Raw genomic sequence first — 26416 nt, forward strand, 5'->3', positions numbered from 1 at the left:
TTCAGACTCCACATCCTTTTTCAAAAAACAACCCTTCTACCCACTACATATATCAACAAACTCATACTGAGACTAGAGCCAAAGCTGCTGAATCCAAAATTGATGCTTGACATCTCTGGTCTCTGCGCTTCTATTTTGTGAAGGGAATGTAAAATAGAAAGTTACACACCCCGTTCGACTGCCTACCAGTGAAATTTAGAGAAGGTGTAAAAGAGCTCAAAGCAGAGAGGAGGGAAAGATGGCAGTTCAAAGGTTCAAGACTTGCTCCAGCTCTCAGAGGTGTGCTATTAAATCTAAGGCTCATTCACAGTAAATGAGGCCATGTCAGACATGATCCAGGTAACTGCATGAAGACAGAGGGGTAGAAGCAGTGATGCGGGTGTGACATTCAGTACACAAAAACGATTCCTGTGAAACTGACATTCATTTACTGGCAGCTAAGCTATCGGTAAAAACCTGTCAGTAAATTATGTCAAATTTGTAGCATTAAAACCACAGTCAGAGCCACTCTGTTCACTCCAGATACAGTCACCCAACGTCACGTTCACTAACTGCTGCTATAGCGCCAACCAAAACACAGAACACCTACTGATTTATTGACACACTCATCTACTTCATGCTATAAACACTGTAGCTATAACTCCATCCACAACCACAACCTGATACTGATATACTGATTTCACCTTTTACATACACAGTCGTTTATTCCACTCCAAAGATACTGTAGCTATAACTCCACCCACAACAACAACAACCTACTGAATCATCAACAAAACCTCTCATATAAATACAGTCTAAGACACTAGCTCCACCCACAACAATAACAACCTGCTGATTCATTGACTTCACCATCTATATATACACTGTTAGAGAAACACTTAACTCTATGGATACTGTAGCTATAGCTCCACCCACAGTAATAACACCCAGTGACTCACTGACTCCACCTCTTATGTAAAAACTATTAGCGACACATTCATCTACGTTGTTTTGCAGATCCTGTAGCTATAGCTCCACCCACAATAACAACACTTGCTGATTCACTGACTCCACCTCTTAAATAAAAGGTGGAATCAGTGAATCCTTGGAGATTCTGGGGGATCGTTTAAGGAATCATCTCCCATGAAAATCCATTACCAAAAAAAATACTGAAATTTGGCAAAATGGAGTACCGCTGTAAAAAACATCATATAAAAAGTTTCAACTCTTACTGGTGGTGAATAATGGCAGCTCTGTGAAGCTGCTGGCCCTGGATCTGGCTCCTCCAGCCGTAGCAGGTAATCCTCGGTGGTACAGCATCGCTGGTCCTAACAAGTCTTTTTCTCAGCGCAACAACATGGCCTTCAGGGCCATGGTCAGGGTCCAGCTGTCTCCTCTCGTACAGATCTTTCCACTGAAACATGAGTTTGTTAGAAAAGAAAAGTTGCTTGTATTTAACTCCTGGAACGGGAGGGTTATTATAAAGATATTAAGGTAATACTCCAGAGCTTTTCAGCTGTGCTGCAGGCTCAAAACACCACAGACAATAATTCTGTCATATCTCCAGTTACACTGAAAATAATTGACTCATAATAAGTTACAGTAGAAGCCAGAGGGGAATGTGTCAGAGTTACTGTCGGTGCTAATCAATTATACGGCGTATTCCTTCAATGTTTGTGAAGGTTTATTACACAGTAACCACTAGGAATGTTAAAGGATTGAGCACTGTCGGCCATTGTAGTAGATAATCAGACACACTACGCCTTCAGTCCAGCTCTCCAAGTCCAAACCAATGGGGGAGCTTAATGCACAGAATTTACCTAGATACAGTAGAGGAAAACATACCGTCACTGTCCAACGAAAAACGGATATTTCCAAAAAGAAGAACTTTCAGTGGAAGTCCATGCAAACATTTTTTGAGCATTTCTGTTGGTCCGTTTATCAAATTAATACACAATGTTAAAGACAGCTGCTTTTTTTGTCATTGGAAAGTGACGCTGTCCTGATTGGATACATAATTAATGAGGGGTTTGAAGTGTTTAACCCTTATGTACCAACCAAAACATAATGATGAAGTTACTACAACAATGTCAACGTTTGAACACAGCAAACATAAAGGTTACACCAGGTAAAAATGAACTAAAATCCTTACCCAATACTATCTTAGCAAACCTGTTTATAGAAATGAAATGGTTGGTTTTGAGACTGAGGAACTGAAATGTTGAACCACCCACTGTCTCTTTGGTTTTAAGAGGCTATGGCAATGCTTTTGAAGTGTTTAAACGGCTTTAAGTTAGCTGAGTGTTGAGTGTCGAGAAGCCCATTCACATTCTGTGTTGCTTACGTCCATTTTCCAGGGACGTGCTGTGGTGGGAGTCCTGAAGCAAAGCTGTGACGGACTGTCAGGCAGTCACTCAGCGTTTATAACTATTGATTAGGCAGTCATTGTGTTATTGACCCCAGTGATGAATGTTGGGAAATGGCTGTACAGCTGTGCAGGAGGCCCTAGGGTCTGAGCATGGATAGCAGTTTGAAAAAAAAATCTCTTTTTAATAAAATATCACTATCACGCTTCAATAAACAATATTTCACACTATTTTTTTTCAATTGCGCAGTGAATGTGTCTTTACAAGAAAACATTTGCTTGTAAACATGTATTCTGGAACTAGCAAGACTCATGGAGGCATTACCCTGCTCTTCTAAGTACAGGCTACATCGCCTCTTTCCTGTCACTTCTATTACACAGATAGATACGTTCATAGATAAGTACATAGTCACAGTACAAGTCAACAGTAGCACTGTGCAGAAGAGCGCTGAAATTCTGTAGTAACGGTGAACATGAGAAGTATATAGGGCTGGACAATAATTCAGTATCAATATATATTGTGATATAACATTTTTCAATAACAATGATATGATTTTTAAACACATTTTCAATACTTCAGTATACATTATTTACAGCATTTGTCACTGACTGACGGTTATTACTGGGCGCTGTTGCCAGTTTAGCACTCAATATATAAATTAGCTTAACAATATTTATATTGATATCAATATCGGGCGGCACGGTGGCGCAGCAGGTAGTGTCACAGTCACACAGCTCCAGGGACCTGGAGGTTGTGGGTTCAAGTCCTGCTCCGGGTGACTGTCTGTGAGGAGTGTGGTGTGTTCTCCCTGTGTCCGCGTGGGTTTCCTCTGGGTGACTGTCTGTGAGGAGTGTGGTGTGTTCTTCCTGTGTCCGCGTGGGTTTTCTCCGGGTGACTGTCTGTGAGGAGTGTGGTGTGTTCTCCCTGTGTCTGCGTGGGTTTCCTCCGGGTGACCGTCTGTGAGGAGTGTGGTGTTTTCTCCCTGTGTCTGTGTGGGTTTCCTCCGGGTGACTGTCTGTGAGGAGTGTGGTGTGTTCTCCCTGTGTCTGCATGGGTTTCCTCCGGGTGACTGTCTGTGAGGAGTGTGGTTTGTTCTCCCTGTGTCTGCGTGGGTTTCCTCCGGGTGATTGTCTGTGAGGAGTGTGGTGTGTTCTCCCTGTATTTGTGTGGGTTTCCTCCGGGTGACTGTCTGTGAGGAGTGTGTTCTCTCTGTGTCCATGTGGGTTTCCTCCGGGTGACTGTCTGTGAGGAGTGTGGTGTGTTCTTCCTGTGTCTGTGTGGGTTTCCTCCAGGTGACTGTCTGTGAGGAGTGTGGTGTGTTCTCCCTGTGTCCACGTGGGTTTCCTCCAGGTGACTGTCTGTGAGGAGTGTGGTGTGTTCTCCCTGTGTCCACGTGGGTTTCCTCCGGGTGACTGTCTGTGAGGAGTGTGGTGTGTTCTCCCTGTGTCCAGGTGGGTTTCCTCCGGGTGACTGTCTGTGAGGAGTGTGGTGTGTTCTCCCTGTGTCCACGTGGGTTTCATCCGGGTGACTGTCTGTGAGGAGTTGGTGTGTTCTCCCTGTGTCCGTGTGGGTTTCCTCCGGGTGCTCCTGTTTCCTCCCACAGTCCAAAAACACACGTTGGTAGGTGGATTGGTGACTGAAAAGTGTCCTTAGGTGTGAGTGAATGTGTGTGTGTGTGTGTTGCCCTGTGAAGGACTGGCTCCCCCTCCAAGGTGTGTTCCTGCCTTGCGCCCAATGATTCCGGGAAGGCTCTGGACACACCGCAACCCTGAGCTGGATTAGCGGTTACAGGCAATGAATGAATATTAACATTGACAGAGCCAATACGTTTATGTTGAATGGTGATGTCATGTTTCTTGTTTGTTCTGGACATTTTTCAGTGTATTTTATATTTTTCGTATCAATATTGGAATTATATTGTATCAACCAAATTTAAGGAATATGTTGTGATATAAATTTTGTCCATATCTTCCAGCTCTAGAAGTATATATACTTTTATTTACTAATAAACCCATGTGCACACATACATATACATACATGCATTCTTAGGCATAAACATATATAATGAATAAGAACGATTTGTCCATTGTTTGTCTGTAACCGCTTATCCAGTTCAGGGTTGCGGTGGGTCCGGAGCCTATCCCGAATCACTGGATGCAAGGTGGGAACGCGTCCCAGTCCTTCGCAGGGCGACACACACTCACTCACACCTATCCAGTAAACCTACCAATGTAAGTTTTTGAACTGTGTGAGGAAAGCACAGCTCCTGTTAACTATTATCTAGAGGCTGTTTTTGCTCCTTGTGTGTCTTTGTGTGTGTGTGTGTGTGTGTTTGAGCATGCATTTACACAGCCACTCTATTTCAGCTTACTGCATATTCACAGTGTGAAGTCATTGGTGTGAATGAATTTAAGAAAAAAAATCACTCTCAAAATTATGTATAATGTACTTTTTTCCAGTAACCATCCCACACCCCACATAAATGGTGCCCCTGACTGAGAAGCACAGCTGTAAAAGCCCCCTCAGTCCTCTTTACGCTCACCTGGTGGAAAGCGTGTGCCAGTATTAGAGCGTTCTGTCTCCTCTCTGCAATGTGTTTCTGAGCCAGCCGGAGCACAACAGCCTGCTGCAGCGCAAACACAGCTTTACCGAGAATCCTTCTCCGCTGATAAAGCCGGGCTTTAGAGAGAGAACTGAGTCCGAAAGCCCATCTTCTAAAGCACTGCAAAAGCAGACGGAACCTGTACAGAGCCTGGAACCTGTAGCAACATCAATAAGCGTGTGTGAAGAAAGCTTAGTATATGGATCACATTTAAAGAAACACTACGTGACGTTTTTACCATAAACTTACAGATTTAAAATACTTGTGATGCTTCACTGACTTGTAACAGGGAGAATAGGCTCAGCACTGCAGAAACTGCACTATGTAACTTTTGGAGGAGGGTAGAAAACCACCCCCTTCCCTCCCTTCCCCATTGATTTCAGTACAGTGCTGTGACAATGAATTACACTAGGGGGAACCCCAGGAGCAAAAAAAAAAGCCCAAATCTTACCTAGTGTTTGTTTAAAAGCTCAGTGCTTGCGTTTACGTGAAAGAGTTTCAGGAGATAGACACCAGGTATTAGGCAATACCTAATATCTGGTCTATGAGTGCTAGGGGTTCACACTGGCCTCCCGTTTTTGTGGCTAGTGAAGGCCCATGATGGGCCGCTAGATCCTCGCTGCTATCTGGGCTTTGACTGGGAGTTAGAGCTCGGAGCCAAGCCCTAGATAACTATTGGTGCAAGTTCAATGGGAAAATGGGAAGTACTGGCAAAGGTGCACAAATAGGTATAAAGGGTTGGAGAGAGTTGAGGAGAGAGAGCGTGAGAGAGAAAGAGAGAGAGAGAGAGAGCGAGAGAGAGAGAGAGAGAGAGAGAGAGAGAGACTGAGACTAGTTGGTTTTATTGGCTGAGACGAAAGGCTGGTGTATTTGGTGCCATTTTGTGAGATTAAAAAGCCAAGCCAGACTGCTCCTGCCTCTGGCCTCCTAGCTCCCCTGGGCTGGCAAAAGACTTGCCACACAGTTAAATTGACAAAATCATTCCAATACACCTTGGACACTTACAAATATCTCCAACCTTTTGAAAGAAGATTTACCCAAGTGTAAAATGACCTGTATAACTTGTCAAGTATAAATACATACACATAGATAAATACAGTATATATACAGTGTGTTATTGCAACAGATTCAATATCATATGGTAACTATATACTGCACTATAAAGTTTTAAGGGCAACTGTAATTCAGAGTCATGACGAATCAGAAGTGTTCAGAAGTTTTCATTCCCAAGTAGTGACTGTGGGAACGCCTTGGCTGTCATTGCCTTTGTCATTCTGCTTTATATAATGATGTCCATCTGCAGGGGGTGTGAGTTCTAATTTAGGCAGAATGTGAAACATGATGCAAACATTTGCAATTCCTATTTGCTATTTTTCATGACATTAGGCTACCTCTGCCATCCAGCTACTGGGGTGGAGTGGTGACTAAACACAACAACTAAGTTGCACCAGATGTCAAAGGCAAATTTCAGAGTTACAAACAGATTTCTATATAATAGTGGTGACAGCAACCAAGAACAGCAAAGTGTGCAACAAGAATATAGCATTTTATTAACTGTTCAAACCCAGCAGTGAACCTGTAATTGTATTATTTACAGTATATTGGTAAGCAGACTTTAAGGGGGATTACTTTGCCTTACATTCTTCTTTTCAGCAAAAATGTTGTTTTTAAAACTATATTTCATAATGTCCAATACAAGAGCCCTGAACCATATAATGTTCAGCCACAATCACTTGCAGTAAATTAGATTTTAGAGCCATTAAGTTGGTCTGGTTACCATCACCATGGCTGTACACAATAATAAGAAAAATATTGGAATTTAAAAATGGGTGGAATTATGTCTCTTTTTACCAAAGGTAATTACATCTTAATACTCATTATAATTGTATTTTCAAAGACATTTTGTAGAGATATTCCTTGGAATACAACAAACGTTGTTGCTAATCAGTGGTAACTGTGTTCATATTTCTGAAAATATAACAACAAAAATAGTTTATTTTCTTTTCTTTTTTTTTAAATCAGATTACACATAAAAATCACCTTTCAAAACTTTGCTAAAATTGACTACATTGGCTAAACAATACTACTACTGTTACTATCTGTCTTTCCCCTAACTCTGGCCGTCCCCTAATTCCGACCACTGCCGTATATGGTGCAATTCCGCTCTCTCTCTTCGCCAATCGCATTGGGTAAAACAATAAAATGTAAGTTCAAGCCTTAGTAGGGCATTTAAACATCAATTTTGCAAGAAATCACACATCTAAACAATATTTAAGTATCTCTAACAGTGTTGAAATTCTTTATGTGCAAAACTGCATGTGGAACACAACACATTTCCATTTCGCGACAGATATTTCCCTCAGTGTAAGAGTTAGCTAAACGGTTAGCTTCCTTTTCTCTGAGGGGAAAATCTACCGGCATTGTAATCCTGACATGTAGAGTACGGATACCAACACAGGACAAACGTAATCTCATTGTGAACCTCTCAAAACCACTGAATGTGGTAGAAACTGTCTCGTTTGACTGTCACAAGCAGGGGAGGTGGCCGAAGTTAGGGGGCGCCAATAATCTTAGCAGTATAGGCACCTACTTAAACAAAAGCGTTTTTTTCTTTCAAAGTTAAGCAAGTCTTGGACATAAATCTACACATATTTGACTCCTGAAAAGTGTTGATTTGAGTGAGTAAAATACTTATATTTATTTACAGTTAGCTAAGATTTCCAATATTGTAATTAAAGTGGCTGGAACTGGGGTAACTATGCTACTACTGCTAACAATATTTATTTTAGTTAATACAAATACTACTACTACTACTACTACTACTACTACTAATAATAATAATAATAATAATAATGATAATAATGATAATAATGATAATGATAATATGTTTTAAAAAGGTCTTTGTATCAAGGAAAAGCCCAATGGTTGATACCAACTTTAGAGATCAACAGACATTGTTTGCTAACCATGCTAAAGGCTAATATAGCACAGGTACTAATGGAGTTTGTCTTTACCTTTCTGCTATCTCCTCCTCAGCAGTGGAAAGGTAGATCTGAGGGGCTTCAAGAAGCTGCTCAAACAAGGTAAAGATCTGGTAAAACTGTTGAATGGGGCCTTCTCCGATTACACCTCAGACTCGTCCTCAGGGAACTGAACCCATAACCAACAAAAGACAAACACCTCAACTGACCTGATTTGCCATGGACAGTGGATCTTGTTTTGCTGGTGCATCTTTGGGGCGAGGTTTCCTGTTATTTCCACCATTCCTGCTACGTGCTGGGGATGTGTCCTTCCTTTTAACAATTGGACAATGTCCTTGATCAAACAGAGGTCTATGCCAGTCCAGATGCACATGATCTGCCATTCTACCACCACTGCCTGCTTGATTTTCATTTAATCTTCCGGGAATACGCATATTACATGGCTCTTTCAGATAGTGGTTCTTCTTTCCAAAAGTTTGACTACCCCCGGGGTCCATCTGACTCAAATTCTCTTTCATCCGAAGCCTTTCAAGATGAGATGCCCCTTGCGCTATGCTAGTTTTTCTACCTTGTCTGTCTGAGGCCAATTTGTGGGCTCCTACAAGCCTTCCAGCATGTGCCTCCTTGTCTGAACTTGGCTCAGGCTGAAGCCCACCTGAGAAAGGCTTTGCGTGACCCATATTGTTTTCTACTGGCGGTACACCAGGGATGTTGCCAGACTGGAACACTTTATTGGAGTTAGCAAGTTGCAGCTCACGTCCGTGTTGTGCATGCATGAGGCCGCCCAGGGGATGAGCATTATGCTGTGACCTTCCGGTGGTAAGAGATATTCTGGGAGAGTAGAGTAATAAGGCAGACATGGAAAAATCAGGAGCTTGAGGTTTTGCAAAAGTGGCTGCCTCTCCAACGCTGCAGGCTAAAATGGAGCGGTGCAAGCTGGCGGACAGCCATGAGGACTCAATGAGATTCTGGAACGTGGAAAGACGTCTGTACTGCTTTTGAAATGCAAACGGTTGTTTTTCTGCTGTTTTTTCAATGTCAATATTGTATAAATCTGTGTAGGTTTGACTGTCCATCATGGTCAGGGAGAGTATGGACGATAACGTGTAACTAATCCCAGGCTCTTTACATTGACTGGGCTTATTTGCGTTGCAGGACATATGATTAGAAGAACCAGAGTCTTCATCTATCCATGGACCATTATGACATCAGATATCTCTTGGAACGGAATGAAAATACTTTTCCTGTTAAATGTTGTGAAAACTATTCCATATCAGGTCAGTTCTGGCAGCTGGAAAACAGTCATTTCAAGGAGCTATCAGTCACGATTCTTCTTCACGTTATGAAACATACATTATACTGACTCCTAGTGGCCTGGATGTGGCTATGCACCAGTAGGGAAGGCCCACATTATGGAGCATAAACTGGTTCTTTCTAGAACAAATAATTAATTATAATGTTAATTATAAGAATTGAAATGTCCATATATTTTGATCTTGTTGGTAAATTTTTTTTTAATCGATTATTTTCTTGTTCCATCCAAAAGGGCCTCAGAAATGTGGCCATAAATAGGATTTGTAAACATCCGTAACCTACAAGAGATGATCACATTGGAAGATCATTTACAGATGAGACTGACAAAGTCAACCGATATCTGTCATACGCTTAAATGTGATGGCTTTTGAACCTGAAATATTTGAAAGCCCTTACCTTTCAGAAAAAGCAAAGTCCATCAGCTGAAAATGTGGCTTTTCCGTAACAGACTAGATCAGTGGGTCACTGGTGACAGACCAAAGCACACTGAGACACACACGGTGCAAGTTAAGAAGCTTACCCAGATTACTGGACTACTGCGCCTCTTCTTGGACACACAATGGGTCTTAAAGCTGAGCATAAAATGTCTGCATAATTACAGTATTTCGATGTTAAGAAAGTCAAGTGTTCTTAGGTGTGAGGTCGGAATTGTTCACAGTGATGGTGATAGGAACCAGATTCCTGAAAATCCTCACAAGAAGCTGTGCGAGACTTTGTTTTACAATAGTCTTCAGATAAGTGTTTGATTTAATATCAATGTCATTAAAGGGGACATCACTTTTCAGTGCATTATCACATTAATTCGGGTATCGGGATTGCCAACCAACCCACAGACTGTGAAACAAGGCCACCTATATCTTCTATCTCTGTGAGAGACCCGTGTTGTGCTGTGTTATTTGATCCTTGTGGTGTTCTCACATATGAACTCTGGATAACGTCACTAAGGGAAATGTTCTGCATGGTTGAGGCAGAGGGCTGCGCTTGTGTAGCACATTAGCACAGTAGGGACAGCATGAATTCACCGAGAAGACCCTGGACAATTCCCTGCTCCTTCAAATACCACTCCTCCAGGTAATGTCTGGGGAAAAAAAATCTGAAAAGGGGCTATAGTGACTGAATTATTTAAAAAAAATAAACAGATATTACACCATGTACTGAAATACAATTTATTTTAAAGAATATACACATTTTATTTATTCAGCTTCTGTAAGACAGGAGCGAATTAATACTGTCCAGTATCGGTGATGAACTCAATCTTCGGCTAGTTGTAGCTTCTCAGATAAACCAGCCGATGAGGCTGGAATTTCTCTCGACAAAGTGGGCATTCAGTCTGGGGGGAAACAAAAAAACACACCATGAATTATCTCTTTTTTTCATGCTCTGTTAATCCTTAAGATCCTACAAACATGTAGGACACAGTCATACGCAAAATTATGAGTAATCCTGGTTAAATGACAGTTTGCTAATTTTTTATTTTATTTTAAGTGGACATAAGTTACTAGAAGGGCAGCACAGTCACACAGCTCCAGGGACCTGGAGGTTGTGGGTTCAAGTCCCGCTCCGGGAGACTGTCTGTGAGGAGTGTGGTGTGTTCTCCCTGTGTCTGCATGGGTTTCCTCCTGTGCTCTTTCACTACGGGAAATGTTTTGCATGGTTTAGGCAGTTGTTTTCCTCCCATGGTCCAAAAACAGTGTGTGTGTTGCCCTGTGAAGGACTGGCGCCCCCTCCAGGGTGTATTCCTGCCTTGTGCCCAATGATTCCAGGTAGGCTCTGGACCCACTGCGACCCTGAACTGGATATATACATATATACACACAGCATCTGACGGTCATTACAGGGCACAGCCCAGTTCACTGCCCTCAATTTTAAAGATATTTTAAAAATATTAACATTGACAAAGCTACAGTGGTTTATGTTTGATGGTGATGTTATGATTCTTGTTTGTCCTGTAAAAACGTTCAGTGGATTTATATCAGCGGAATTATATTTAATCGACCAAAATTAAGAAATATATCGTGATATAAATTTCGACCATATCGTCCAGCCCTACATAGATGTGTATTCTGCAGACACTGTGTACCATTATTCATTTACATCCACATCCAAGACATTTGGTAGATGCTTTTATCCAGAGTGATTTATTACTTATTCATATCAGAGAGGTAGTATAATGCAGTTTCAGGAAGTCTTACACAAAAAACAGACACCCAAACGTCTGCACATGACTGTGCATTATTAGAAAAGAGACAATTCACCTCCGAGGTAAAAGCAGGTCATTTATATTACCTTAGTGTTACACCACTCTGTAATACACTCCCAGCAGAACAGGTGTCCGCAGGGGGTTGTGGTGGGGTGTCTCCTCTCCTCTAAGCACAAGATACAGCGGGAAGCTCGAGAGGTTTGAGACCGGGCCACCTGTGGACTGAGCATAGAGAGACAAATGCCATGCGTAACACAGCTAAAGCGGCTCGGATCTGTGTGTCTTTACACAGTTGGCAATTTGGGGATTTGAGGAAACGAAGATGGGCTGATGTTGGTTGGAGAGGGTTATTTTAATGTAAAAACCATTAAATATTATAAACATGACTTAAGATTAACGTTTTAAGCCCTAATCAATTGTTATTTGCTCCAAATGTAATAGATGCGTAAAAAAGGTTTGTTGTTTGTTTACACTGCAGAAACGAGACAGTAGTTACTAAGAAAATGATGTTAATGACCAGCAAACGGCCATAAGTAAATCAGCAATCACCAAACCACATGACCAGTTATTATTAATGCCCATTGAGTCTCATCAAATCCTCAGAGAAATGTCCTTAAATAAAGTCTACCCTGTAGAACAGAAGCTGTTACTGCAGCAATGTTAGAAAAACTGTTGGATGAGCTGGTCTCCACCAACCTTTGGCCTCTCACCACTTTAAGAGTATTTTTTTGTAAGAGTAACACTTTAATTACGATTGTCCACCTAACGATCCCATCCTGGCAGGTCCTCACCTTGAGGGAAGGTTCCTGTGTTGTTTCCACTCCTGCCTGGCGCGCTGCCTCTGCCGCAGGTTGTTAAATTGCAGTGTCAGTGTGATGGCCAACTGCATCAGGGACACAACTCCTAAAAACCGGTAGCTGTTACGGATTACTCTGTCATCCCCTGCTATACCCTGCACTCGGAGCTGAAAAAGAGAGGCCGGATATATCATTATGTATCAGAATTATGAGAAAAATAACACAGCTCCAGCTTAAAAATGGTGCTGTTTAGAAAACGTTAATAACTCGCATTCTAAAATATAATGTAATAACAGCCGTTATAATTACGATCTGCCATCAACAGGACACCCCGTGAATAGTAATAGTTACTTACATAGCGGATGCCTGTAGTCCTTTTGGCCAGATGATAAAAAGCACCACTAATATAGAACAGTGCCACGTGAAGCCTGTGCAAGAGAGTGACTCCCTGCTGCACTGCGAAGACCACAGGTTTAAAAGATTTCCTCTGGTCACTGTTCAGCCTCATTACAGCCCGGTGTATCCACGCCTTTACGTAGGACATGGGGTTCCAGGTTAGTGCGACTTCTCGCTGGGCATTCTGAAAGTCCTGCTCCTCCAACTCCAGCTCGTGCTCTACACAGACTAGGAGCTTGTCCAGGAGATATGGTATGAAGGTGTGAAGAAGAATGAGGGCCCATCTGCGCGTACGGGAAGGGATCCTGCATTCGGTGGGGTCCACTTGCACAATGCTGACATACTCCTCACCTAAGGTCTGATATCCTGAGGAGAAATGACCATAATTTGGCATTAAATCAGGGATTTACTTTAAATGTATTAAAGGATTATTACTTCTGGTTTCCAACCCTTCTCCCAAAGTTACATAGTCCAATTTCTGCAGTGCTGGGCCCAGCCGAGCAAAAACAGAGAGCCTATTCTCTCTATTACAGGTCAGTGAGGTATGACAATGACTTTATAGCTATAATTTTAATGTAAAAATACTACCTAGGATTCCATCCATCCATCCATTATCTGAAAGCGCTTATCCAGTTCAGGGTCGCGGTGGGTCCAGAGCCTACCTGGAATCATTGGGCGCAAGGCAGGAATACACCCTGGAGGGGGCGCCAGTCCTTCACAGGGCAACACACACACAGTCGCCAATCCACCTACCAACATGTGTTTTTGGACTGTGGGAGGAAACCGGAGCACCCGGAGGAAACCCACGCAGACACAGGGAGAACACACCGACTCCTCACAGACAGTGACCCGGAGCAGGAATCGTGACTGCGACACTACCTGCTGCGCATATATTATATGTTATATATAAGCCAGGGATGAGTTTAGGGGTTTAATCAATGACTGGAGGGGGACTTTAAAGGAACGCTGCACAGAGTAGTTCACTTTTACTGCACAGTCCTAAAATTAGCTCCTTCAAAGTTACACTGTGCTGTTTCTGCAGTGCTGAGCCTGGAGTGGCAATGACAGAAGCTCTGTACTTATTACAGGTCCAGGAAATATCACTATGATTTTAACTAGAATTCCTTTAAGCCTTGTTTGGCCTGTGGGCCTCATCTCGAGCGTGTTTATATTTTTATCAGGGGTCAGTTTCTGACTGCAGGTACTTTAGATTTTGACCCAGCAGTGGCACTTTTAGAGGGCAACACACAACACCTCTGTACTGTGTAAGAACATTTGAAAGGTGTATTCTTATCACACGGGTAGCTGTGTCTAATATCTACCATCTTAGGGTACCTGTCCTTACCCTGGTCTCACCTGAGAGAGTTGTTAGTGTATAGTATGTTAGGTCTGAGAGCAGTTCCAGTTCTTTTCTCCACTGCAGCCATCTTTTGGAGCCTAAATGAACACATGAATGGATGTTTAACTAAAACAAAAACTACAAATCAGGTCCGCCGTGTTGTGCTCATTCGGAACTATGGCACTTACCTGCAACAGTTTGAAAGGCGTCGTTCGTGTTATTTCTGATACTGCTTTGATAGTACTCGTCTTTTTGAGAGGACCGAATCAGCTGCGGCTGGTTGGCTGGTACCAGAGGCATTCTGGGTCTTATTAAGTCCTCAGAAATGTTACTTTCTTTTCGCCATTGCTCATTTACTCGGCCAGAAGTGGTGGGTACTTTGTTGTAACTCAGTTATTCACCGCTGAACGAATACAGCGGAGAGTTCGTGTCTGTAACTGTGGACATTAGTCCCCAGTTCTCCTCAGCACGCTTCCGCCTCAGTCACGTGGGTTCAGCGGAGCTCCTCATTGGCCCGCTGCCCGAATACAGGTTTAACGGAACTGAAAACAAGTGGGTTATAAAACTCAAAACAGTCAGGCTTTTAGGACAAAACCAGGCCTGTTATAAGACTAAAAAAACAGACAGGATTTTAAGACTAAATTAGGTGGGTTATAAGACTAAAAAGAAGTGGGTTTACTGACTTATATGTTATATAAAACTGAAAATGCGGGTTATTTTGGACTGAAAAGAGGTGGGCTATGAGACCTAAAACATGAGATATTTAAAACTGATAATATGTGTTTAATAAGACTGAAAATGTAGGTTATAAAACTGAAAACAGGCAGATTAAATGACTGTGAAATATTGGGTTTATGCGACTGAAAACAGGCCAGTTTTATAGGACTATAAAAGAATGTAGATCTAGATCAATCTGACAGGAAACTGAGGTGAAATGACTCCAGCTGGATATAATAAATTTGAATGGAGACATTTGTTGATTAACTAATCATCAATCATTAAATAAAACACAGTCACAAACACACAAACACACACTAATGAGTAGTGCTGTCCTAAAACCAATATAAAAATAGTCCTCCCCATGTCTGTGTGTTAATAACCTGTTGTATCATTAATATTAGGGGTGTAACACTGTGCATATTCATACCAAACATCACAGCACAGGTGTCACATTCGGTGCATCCAGTCACATGTGTGGACTTTAAGGCTATTAGGGTAAATACAGTTATTTTGCAGGCGCAAAAGCCACCTGGAGGCCTTTCAGTTTGCATGGTGTTGTGGGAACTGTAGTGGTTTAGGAGTACTGATATGGTACCTGTAATCTCGTCTGTCTCCTACCCCTCCTCCTCCTCCTCCCTCTCATTTCTCTCCCTCTCGTTACAACATGTAGAAAGTGACTCATGCTCATTTTTTACCTCTCTTTATTCTTTAACTCTTACTCTTCTGACCTTAAAATAAACAGGTATTTCATTGATATTCTGGCTCTTAACAGCTCCAGCTCCGAACATTGTGGTGGACTGGACGAGGACGATGTGTCTGTGTTTTTGTGTGTGAATGTGAGTATGGAAACCCACCAAACAAGCTAATGTTTACACTCCACTGCTTAATTCACAGATTAACCTCCTAAGGGTTAATGAGCGTTTCCTGCAAAGACTTCCTTGAACCTTCCTCTGTCTGACTCAGGTTTATCAGGTTTATCTCTCTCTCGTTTTTCGTTTTTTTTAATTGCGTGGCTTGACATGGGCAAATACCTACAAACGTATTATGTGACATATTTGCTATTTATTTTTTTGTACTGTAAATATGAATAAAATAATCAAATCTGGGCTAAAGTGATGTATTTCACAGTCAATAACATTCAAGAGTTTTTCTGCGACAAGCTGTTAACCATCGACAAAAGGAGGACGCTGGAGGCAGGAGCAGGTTGGCCTTCTGGCCATTTATTCTCACGTAACAACATTGTAAACAGCTTTATGTGTGCCTCTTCCACTCTCCTCAACTCGTACCAGCCCTTTATACCTCCTGAGAGTCATGTGGCCTCAGCCCAGCTTCAGCCCATGAGGCTCAGGGCATGACACAGAACTCTTCCTCCAACTTCAAAGTGGTGGCCTCCTCCTTGCCTCTTTAGCTCACAGTGGGAGGCAGTGCACGGCCAGTGGCGAGGTTTTCTTGGACCACGGTTTCCAGATATTGTAGAGATGAGCCATCATAGAGTCCCTGTATCCTTGTATCCTTTGATCCTTTTTTGAACTCTAGTTGCATAGACTCCTGTTTTTTTCCCCACTTTCCTTTGATTTTCCTCATCCTTATGCAAGTGGATTATCTTATATCTAATCTCCTCAGAAAAATATCTCCAGTCGATATGGCCGTGACGAACTAATTATTCATTATTCAACCTCAGGAAAAAAGGCAGTTCCAAAAAACACACAGAAGCCTCAACAGTGTTTTATTTTGTGGGCACATGCCTTGATTACAGCTTCCATTCCCTTCAGGAGACCTGTGTACAGGAGCACATTGTACTTCTACAATTACACACTGTAGTCCATGTGTTGCTCTGCATCCATTTCTTCAATTCGGAGGAGCCACATAAGTAGCAGAGAGGAGCAGACACTGATGTAGTGCTGGTGGTGGGTTTGTGTGTTGTGCTGGTTTGTGTGGAGTGGATCAGACACAGCACTGCTCTTTGCATCTGACAATGTGTTTAAAAACTCCAGCATCACTGCTGTGTCTGATCCACTAGCACCACACACACTATCACACCACAATCACCACAATACTGACGATGTGGGGGTTCCTAACCAATGAAGAACAGTGTGAAAAGGGACCAACAGATGACTACAGTTTGTAATTGTAGATCTACAAAGTGCATTTATATGGACAGTGGAGCTGATAAAATAGACGATGAGTGTAGAAACAAGGAGGCCATTTTAAAGTTTTGTTTTTGTTATGTTTCCCACTTTATTCTGTAATATACCTGTCTTTTTGACATATTTCTTTCCCTTGGTTCACAATAGATTACATCACTTTCCCCCCCGAGTCTGTATATATCCCAGGCTGTAGAACCTGTTTCTTTGTTCACCCCCCAGTAGGCAGAGCTATTAAAGTACAAAGTAGAAGCAAACATGCCCCATTTCAGCCTTCCCTCTGTGAGAAATCCACACTTTAGGCTGGTCACAGGACCACCTTCATGGGGCAGGCCTTGTTTGATTAAAGACTTGCAGGAGCCTATTTACTACTTACAGCAGTGAAGGAAGTGTGGACACTGTTTACACTCGAGGAGGGGCAGCTCTTTTATTCCCATTCACAGATACATATGACTTCTTGCAGGGTTTTGCAGAGTTAGATTGTGTTAGAGGGCCACTGGACAGGAAATAAGAGACACTGCAGTTGGAAACTTCATTCTCACCACAAGGTAGGGTTTTGTTTTATTTGTTGTTGTTGTTGTTGTTGTTCGAAGGGTTGAGGGATGAGACACGAAGCTCAGCAGCCCAAGAAAACTCTGGTATGACTTTGCTGTAAGTCATTAATCATACATTTATATAACACCTATATAAGGCCTTTATGACAACTTAACTTTATAACACAAACCTCGATTTTGAAAGAATATAGTGAGGTGCTATGACAGCGGATGCTTGTTGGAGCAGGCATTATAGGAGGTTATATCTTTTATTATGAGAGGCCTGTGTATGTATAGTGTAGCCTTGTGAATGGGGAACTCCAGTAAAGTGTTTACAAAACTCAACTTTTACAGCTCCATTCATTACGTTTCAGACATCAGTTCCACTCATGACTTATGTGATTATTAACTCTGAAAATCAGGGAAAACTCATTCTGCAGTAAGTCTCTCCCAGACAGATATGACCTCCTCTACCCCTTCAATGATTCTTAAAGACATTCATAGTGCCATTCTAAAGATGAACGTCTAAAATTAAACATGGGGTAAGCATCTCGTGTTGTTCAATCTGTCCCAATATGAAATCGTTTTCCTACATTACTGACAGTCAGAGCTGCTTTTCGTCAAAGTGGAGGGGAGATGGTATGCTTTCTCTCCAGGTTATTTGTTTTGAGTGACAGTGCCATAAAACCTTGTGCGGCAGTAAAGGCAGGACTTTGCTCTTTGGAGATTTTTGTGCGTGGCCTGATGAGAGAGGAGTGTCAAAAGCTTGGGGCAAAAGTTTGGAATCACTTGTCACAATATCTGCTGGTGTTGTAGGAGTGTAACTAATACCATACCGTAGACACCTGTCCTTCAGGAGGGTTTATTCAGTATTTCAATGCTCAATGCTAATGAATATGTATATATAAGTATATAGATGGGCGGCACAGTGGCGCAGCAGGTAGTGTCGCAGTCACACAGCTCCATCGGCCTGTTCTCCATGTGTCAGCATGGGTTTCCTCCAGGTGACTGTCTGTGAGGAGTGTGGTGTGTTCTCCCTGTGTCTGCGTGGGTTTCCTCCAGGTGACTGTCTGTGAGGAGTGTGGTGTGTTCTCGCTGTTTCTGCGTGGGTTTCCTCCAGGTGACTGTCTGTGAGGAGTGTGGTGTGTTCTCCCTGTGTCTGCGTGGGTTTCCTCCAGGTGACTGTCTGTGAGGAGTTGGTGTGTTCTCCCTGTGTCTGCGTGGGTTTCCTCCGGGTGCTCCGGTTTCCTCCCACAGTCCAAAAACACACGTTGGTAGGTGGATTGGCGACTCAAAAGTGTCCGTAGGTGTGAGTGTGTGAGTGAATGTGTGAGTGTGTGTGTTGCCCTGTGAAGGACTGGCGCCCCCTCCAGGGTGTATTCCCGCCTTATGCCCAATGATTCCAGGTAGGCTCTGGACCCACCGCGACCCTGATCTGGATAAGGGTTACAGATAATGAATGAATGAATGAATGAATGAATGAATGAATGAATGAAGTATTTCGATGAAAATATTAATAATGGCTGTTGACTGATTCAAACACATGGGTTACAAAATATGAACCGGCTAATCCCATAATAAGCTGTGATTAATCACACTCTCCCTGCTTAAGACAGAAGCTTTCACTAATGGATATTTAAATGTAAACTAAAGAATCAATGTGAGATCAACACAGTGATATTTATGTTTATATTTATAGCTTCTATCGATGTAAAAAAATGTAATCACGACTATAACGTTAAAATGCTAGCACCTCTTTGTATTTTTGGGAGAGAGATAAATGTGGAATGTGATGTGCAAGACAAACTGGTGGGAGGATTTGATTTTTTTACATTTATTTTAAGAACTCAGTGTAGTTTTGATGATATTTGCTTTAGAATCTCTCTGAATCTTTGCTGTGTAAAAGGTTAATTTTGAAATGTAGCAGCAGACACAGAAGCTTTAACACTACAGTGCAGCTGAGAAGACAGAAGGAAGCTTTTAATATATATTTCAGCAGAAATAAAAATTTAATCTACATTCTGAGCTCAACGGTAGCTTTACGTCACTGTAGAATAAGGAAAATATGGGGGGAAGATAGTGTAACAGTCACACAGCTCCAGGGTCCAGGAGGTTGTGGGTTCGAGTCCCGCTCCGGGTGACTGTCTGTGAGGAGTTTGGTGTGTTCTCTCAGTGTCTGAGTGGGTTTCCTCCCACGGTCCAAAAGTGTTTCTTCCCACTCAAAAGTGTTCATAGGTGTGAGTGTGTGTCGCCCTGTGAAGGACTGGCTCCGCCTCCAGCATGTGATTCCGGGGCTGTATTGGATAAGGGGTGATGATTTTATATAAATAAATAAAATTAAACAAAATCATTAATGTGTGGTGAAACCTCTGTGAGTAAAGTAGCTGAATCAGTCTGAACACGGTCTATCACAGAATCATTACTGGATTTCAGTGTATTCTAAGTCACTCTGTTCTCTAAATAACCTGAGGGAAAGGAATAAGGAGATTCCTGTACATGCCGTGAAAACAACTGTAGAAGACCTGACAGGTTTAAACTACACCTGGGCAAAACCCCTAAAACTGCCATTCGGCTGCTTTCAACTGACTGTAAATCAGTTTAGCTCTAAATCAGCCACCCCCAACAATCATGTGCACAACACGGGCAATTCACCATTTTCCTCCCGACACCTACACCCCACCCCACTGCCCACCCATCCCAGTGAAGACTCCTTTGCCCTTACTTGTCCGGTGTTGACGTAGGGAGAGCTGTTGCCCCATACGGGAACACCCACTGTGGACAAAGAGATTACAGATGACATCAGCTTCCTTTACCTGGAACGTGGAGTAGTGTTTCACAGCTGTGTGCAAAACAGGGACGGAAGCAGAGTGAATGAAACAGATCTGAGAGTAGTCTGAAGGGTTGGAAGTGTTTGGGTCGATCACGATTGCCGATCTTTGGGATCTACTGACGTCTGCTTGAACAAGTTTGGTTCCCCTCACTGAGGAAGGTAACGTGAGACTTTTCTTTGAGAATGCTGAAGAATCTGAGATGTTGACATGTTGCTGCAGCTGAAGTGACTGGCCAGGTAGGGTTAGATTTGTAGTTATAGAAAAGCTTGGTTTCTTATTTGTAGGTCTGACTTTCACCTGAGGGTCTTCATTGGAGGGAAACACTATACCCCTTACCTAAGAGACGAGGAACAATAGGAAAAACAAGTCATTTCTGGTGAGCTGAAGTTATGGAGTTTGGGAGGTTTCACTGTCTGAATTGTGTCATGGTTTGCTCAGCCAAAACCGGCAGTCGTTGCCCTAAGCCGATTGGAAACAGTGTCTAGTGGAACTTGTCTTGCGCTTGGGGCTAAACAGTGAATCAGGCACCCATAAATTAGACAGTAACCCATGTACTTAGACAGGGAACACCCCTGCATTTATGTCATTTCCACTGTTTACAGTGTGTTTCATTGTTCGTTTGGAATCTTCACTGTTTTCTTGCAGGGTTTTTACTGGTTTGAATATGCCCTACTTTCTCGGGACACTAGTTTAGCGTTTATTGAGCACCACACTGCAACATTGAGTTCAGAAACAGCCGAAAACTGAAAAACGTTTTTTGTTTTTGGGGCTGCATTGTGGGATGCAACATGAACCGGAGGGTTGAAAGGTAATGAAAAGGTCCATTGTGTCAGACGCTCTGTCTGCCAGTGAGCAACTCTGAGTTACAGGGAATCACCAGGTTGCCAGCTGGTGGCTTGTTGGCCTGGCAGCAAAAACATCTTTATCTGTGAATTATCAAGGGCCCCGCACATCTTATTGTTCAAGGTTTATTGGTTGTTGATGCTCAGGAGACTTCTAAAATGCCTTCGGAACAATAGCATCAGATAAAACAGATATTGTTGGTTCAGCTAAATAAAGTATCAAATCAAATTCATTTGTATAACGCTTTTTACAACTGATGTTGTCACAAAGAAGCTTCACAGAATTCCGGTAAAGACAAAGTCTAAAAGTGTAAAAAATGTAAATACGTAAAAATGTGTACGTAAAATAAAAATTAGATTAGATTACTGCTTCAAAACAGAGGGTTTTTGGTTTTGTACGAGAAAGCGTTCAGTGTTTAGCTGAATTTACTTTAAAAAATGAGGAAACCAGTTGCCTTAAAGAATTTTAGTAATGTGTAATCAAACCTTGAGTTAGCGTAACGTAAAACTCTGAAATATTATCCCTGAAATGTATGTTGATTTGACTTTTTTGTTATTCCCACCACTTTACGCAATAATTCTACTAATCTTAAGTAAATAAAATATGGGTTTCTGCTTTGTTTTCTTTTTGATTTAATTTAACTTAAATACTGACCTCAAAAATTAACAGAAATAACAGTATTTTTTCCACGTTTTACTTCATTTCAGAAGTATTTACCCAAATTACAGAATTTCAAAGGAACATCACGTCCTTTCTTCAAAACCAACTATTGTGATCGCTATTTGTTGTAAATGAAGCTCAAAAAGAGCACAAACAGCTGAACAATGTTAAAGGACTTTGTTAATTAAAGGCTGCACTTTGAAACGATTGAAAACGTAGACCCTGGTTAAAATCGTCAGAGCTTGTGATAAATAAACCATTACACTTTTCTTTGCAAAAACCCTGAAACGAGAAAATAAATTCATTTGCAAAATAGGTAAAAACATCAGTTGAAAAATTATGGCAGACAAAAGTTTTCCTGCTTGAAAACTGCCATAGTATTTATTTATTTATTTATTTTTTCTGTAAAATGACTATAAACGTTTAAAAGAACCTATGAAAAATGTAAATGATCAACACATTTAAATGTGCAATCAACTAAGTACAGTATAGTTACATTTTATAATAAAATAATACAACTTACAGTAGTTATGTACATTGTAAGCTAAGAAATGTAACTCTTTGTGCTTACAGTGCTCAGTGTGAGGTGAACATCATGTGTGTTATTCTCAGCAAATCTGAGCACAGTGTGAGACTTTACTGAGATCTGAATTTCAAGAAGAATTCCTGGAATTCCGTCGTCCTTCCATCTGATCTCAGTGTTTTCTCAGAGAAATCTCTTCTTTGATTTTTCTTCATGTCGAGCCCCTTAATGTCTAGAGTTAGCAAAATAAAGAACATGCACCTTCAAACGTGACTTTGTCCTCCAGCATTTGAAGTAACCTCTTATCTTGAGTCGCCATACGTATAACCTTACCAGCGCAGATCTGTTAATGATAATGACTTCAAATGGCAGATAAGTGCACCATGTCTCAGCTCGAAGAGATTTCAGGAGGAAAAACAGTCCGCTGCATGAAAAGAAATCGCCATTGTCTCCGTGTTTGTACAAGCGGCAGATATAAGGACTCTGAATAATGTAGGGTGTGCTAACATTTTAGCCGTACTGCATTAAAAGGGCCTTACAAAAGTCTTAAAAGAGAAACAAGTGGCAGTTGTGCATTTTTCATGAACTGCGGATTTCTCTCGCCTCACTCACGGTTCCACCACATTTTGCTGGAAGTTTAACCGACACGGACCATTTTTCTCACTAATGGGATGAAGACTATAGAAGATGAATGTGTTTACCCCCCCCACAAGTCCTGCTTCTTGCATATGTACACTCCACGCACCTGCACACAACCAGTTATGAATGTGTGATTATTTTTTATCCTTTACCGTCACTGCGCTGAAAAAAAGCCCCGATATTTTGCTGCTTTTAAGGCAACTCATATGTTGAAGACCTGGAACTGCTGAAACTGGAATTACTGTCATTATTCACTATCATGTTGTTTATATCTGGAAATGTATACTACATGGTTTATATTCAACTGGGAATAATGCCAGGCACAATGGCTCTACAAGTAGTTTTGCTGTCACACAGCGCAGTGATCCTGGGGTTCAGGGTTTCAGGTCACTCTCTATAAGGGGTTTACTGTGTTCTCACTGTATCTGCATGGGTTTCCTCTGGGTTGAGGTTAGGGTTCCCTTTCACAGTCGAAAGAAATTGGATGGTAGGAACACACCTTGGAGTGGACCAGATGTAACATTAATTGACTATATATATATATATATATATATATATATGATTTGATATCATCATATTGCACACCCCAAAGGACTTATTGTTCCAAACTAAGCTTAAAAACTCTTATACCCTGTATATTTCTGGCTTTTTTCTTGGTCCAGATTTGTTTGTTAAAAACAACAGTGATTAATATTTCACTCCCAGTTCCCAACCTCTCTTCTGCTCTGCTTTTGACTTTCCTGTGCCTTTCTCTATTCTGATTGGTTGTCCTGTACTGCAAAGCAATCCAGACTGAAACGTTCCATATAAGTTCAGCATGAATAGGGGGCCAAACTGTCTTTTGTCTTGTGACATCACAAATCCAAGTATTTAAAAACTGCTCCTTTTGAAACAATGTTTATGTATACTTTCACCATCTTTAATGTGTGCATACAAGGAATGTACAAGGAATGTCAACTCCCAGAGCATACAAAACGCTTCCAAAATACAAGTCCTCAACTAGCTACAGTGATTTGCAGTAGCTGCAGAGGGCTACGGAAATAAAGGCAAACATTTGCATGCTGGCTCTTGTAACCATCAGCAGCTCATTCAGCTCAGCACACAAAAGCTTTTGTGTCCTTTTGGAGGTTGATTTAGAACGGAGACAGGTGGGGGTTAGGGGTCAAACAGGGATATTAGTGTTACATTATACATAGGCTACTTACCTTCCCTCAGAAACGACTGCTTGGTTTTAAACACACCACACGTTCACTTTCACACTTGCTGCAGGGAATACGGCAGTTTTAGTAAACACTAGCTTTGTGTTTTCATTGGCTTTGGTTCAAATGTGTTGGAAAATCATGGTGTGTGAAGTTTCTCTGCTGATTTACCTGCTCAGTTGAACACACTGGAAAATACTGGTACATCAGTTCAAAGTCATGTGGTACATAGCAATTCATTCATTCATTCATTCATTCATTCATTCATTCATTCATTCATTCATCTGTAATCATGTCCACCTGTTAACAGAGTCTAATTGGGATCCAGCGCCTGGTTGGAGCACCAGTCCATCACAAGACATCACACAAGCTGTATACCAATTACACTGTTGTTACATGTTTTATCAACGTGTAACTACACAGTTATAATAAACATTTAACATCGTTCCACTTTTAATACTTTGGGCATAAGTCAAAGTTTCTCTTTTGTAAAGCGCTCGACTCCTCTGCAGACCCTCGAGTCTTTTTCTTAGAACAGAGTCTACCTTTATGTGGTCTATATCTGGGATCATGAATCTGTCGAGAAAGCTTCTCAACCCTGAATGGGACTTTCGCTTTATTAATTGCTGTAGCATTAGCGCTGAGTTTCGTATCCTGTTTATTGGCCAAAAGGGGAATGAATGGCTTTCACACCAGACATATTTGTCATGCTTTTAAAGCCAAGACCCCACACTGTGAGTAAGGAGGGGGATGGCGTTTTCAGGTGGTTTCCCCAGACACTGTCCTGCTACATGTTACCTGTAGCCAGGTGTTGTGATCGCTAACACGTCTAGTCGTGTGGCCCTCAGGCCCAAACATGTCACGGCTTTACCCAGCAGCCTCTCTGAAAATAAAGCACTCCTATTGTTCGGGTTGAGCAGGCGGTTGTCTAAGCCACAACCCCTGAGTTGTAAGTCAGTCACGGTGTTGTCGGTTTCAGAAAGCGGTTAGCAGCGCGGTGGCGTGTGTTTGTGGTGAGTTCGCTATGGAAACAAGTGTGGTGTTTATACCATGTTGTAATTATTATAGATGTGATTTAGATTGTATGATTAGGCTGGTGCTCTTATACAGATCTAACAAAGGGAGATCTATGTAGTTTTAGGAGTCTTTATTGATACCGGAGCTAGGAACTGAACCCCAGTCCATGCGAGTTTAATTACTAAGCTGTCATTAACTTTTAGAAAGTAACATATTTAATATTTATATACGCTCACAATCAGCTATAACACTATGACCACCTCCATGTTTCTACACTTCCTTTCCATTCTCTCAGCTCCAGTGACCATAGGAGCGCTTTGTAGTTCCACTGATACAGACTGTAGTCCACCTGTTGTTCTGCATGCTTTGTTTACCCCCGTTCACACTGCCCTTTAAAGATTAGGACCACCACAGAATGAGTGGCGGTGGTGGTGGTGGATCATTCTCAGTGCTGCACTGATACTGATACTAGTGCTGGTGTGTTAGTGTGTGTTACAATGGTCCGAGTGGATCAGACACAGCAGTGCTACAGGAGTTTTTAAACAGGAGTCCGCTCCGTGTCCACTCTGTTACACGCTCCTACCTCATCAGTCAGAGACAGTAGCTCATCTGTCGCTGCACAGTGACACTGAAGGCTGTACAACTCCAGCAGCGCTGCTGTTTCTGATCCACTCGCACCAGCGCAAAACATACTAACACACCACCACCACCACGTCAGTGTCACTGCAGCGCTGAGCATGACCCACCACTCAAGTCATATCTGCCCTGTGGTGGTCCTGTGGGGGTCCTGACCATTGAAGAACAAGGAGATGGCCATTAAGTGTACAGACTCTCCTCTAGGGACATTGTTAAAGAAGCTGTATTGTTGGCTCTGCACTTGCCTGGACGCCACATGGGGAAATGCATGTTTATGAGAACACGGCTTTTATTAGTGTAGAGAAATAGATATGGTATTTATGAGTAGAGGAATCTCGAATATCCTGCATGAGATAAAAAAGCGTAAGGGTTATAAAAGTTGTAGAGCTTCCTTATATTTATTTATTTAATATATTTTCATTGTGAAAAATGAGGCAGAAGATGTGCTTTTGGAGTCTGGGGTGAGGTGGAGCTTGGGATAAATATGGTGTGGAATTAAGCTAAAGTCAGTGGAAATACCTGATAAAGACAGGAATACACGTGTGTGTGTGTGTGTGTACGTGCATGCTAGGAATATATCTATCACTGTGGGGAACAAAGCTCTTTTACACACTCTTTGGTGTGTATCACATTTATCACATTTTGGGGACTTGTCCAGTCTGGTGGTCCCCACAATGTAATTCATTTTAAGGTGAAG

At 41.9% G+C, this 26416-nt stretch overlaps 1 protein-coding gene across 1 annotated transcript; it reads right to left on the reverse strand.

The window, feature by feature from the left end:
* Nucleotides 1–10428: 10428 nt before the first annotated feature.
* pex10 (peroxisomal biogenesis factor 10) lies at nt 10429–14460 on the reverse strand. The gene is made up of 6 exons (XM_066644523.1): nt 14163–14460; nt 13992–14072; nt 12595–13001; nt 12234–12406; nt 11529–11664; nt 10429–10572 (listed from the first exon to the last, which is right to left on the reverse strand). The coding sequence occupies exons 1-6, from the start codon at nt 14272–14274 to the stop codon at nt 10504–10506; spliced, it is 978 nt and encodes a 325-aa protein (XP_066500620.1). The 5' UTR covers nt 14275–14460; the 3' UTR covers nt 10429–10503.
* Between the last annotated feature and the right edge of the window lie 11956 nt (nt 14461–26416).

This window comes from Hoplias malabaricus, chromosome 14, assembly GCF_029633855.1.
Source record: "Hoplias malabaricus isolate fHopMal1 chromosome 14, fHopMal1.hap1, whole genome shotgun sequence".
In the NCBI taxonomy this organism is placed as follows: Eukaryota; Metazoa; Chordata; class Actinopteri; order Characiformes; family Erythrinidae; genus Hoplias; species Hoplias malabaricus.

What these genes read in the sequence shown, in the direction of transcription:
- pex10 (XM_066644523.1), bottom strand. Translation starts at nt 14,274, where the DNA reads ATGCCTCTGGTACCAGCCAACCAGCCGCAGCTGATTCGGTCCTCTCAA. An exon ending in CGCCTTTCAAACTGTTGCAG is followed by an intron (nt 14,073 to 14,162) that starts GTAAGTGCCATA and finishes GTGTTCATTTAG; the next exon opens with GCTCCAAAAGATGGCTGCAG. An exon ending in CAGAGTGGTGTAACACTAAG is followed by an intron (nt 10,573 to 11,528) that starts GTAATATAAATG and finishes GTTTCCCCCCAG; the next exon opens with ACTGAATGCCCACTTTGTCG.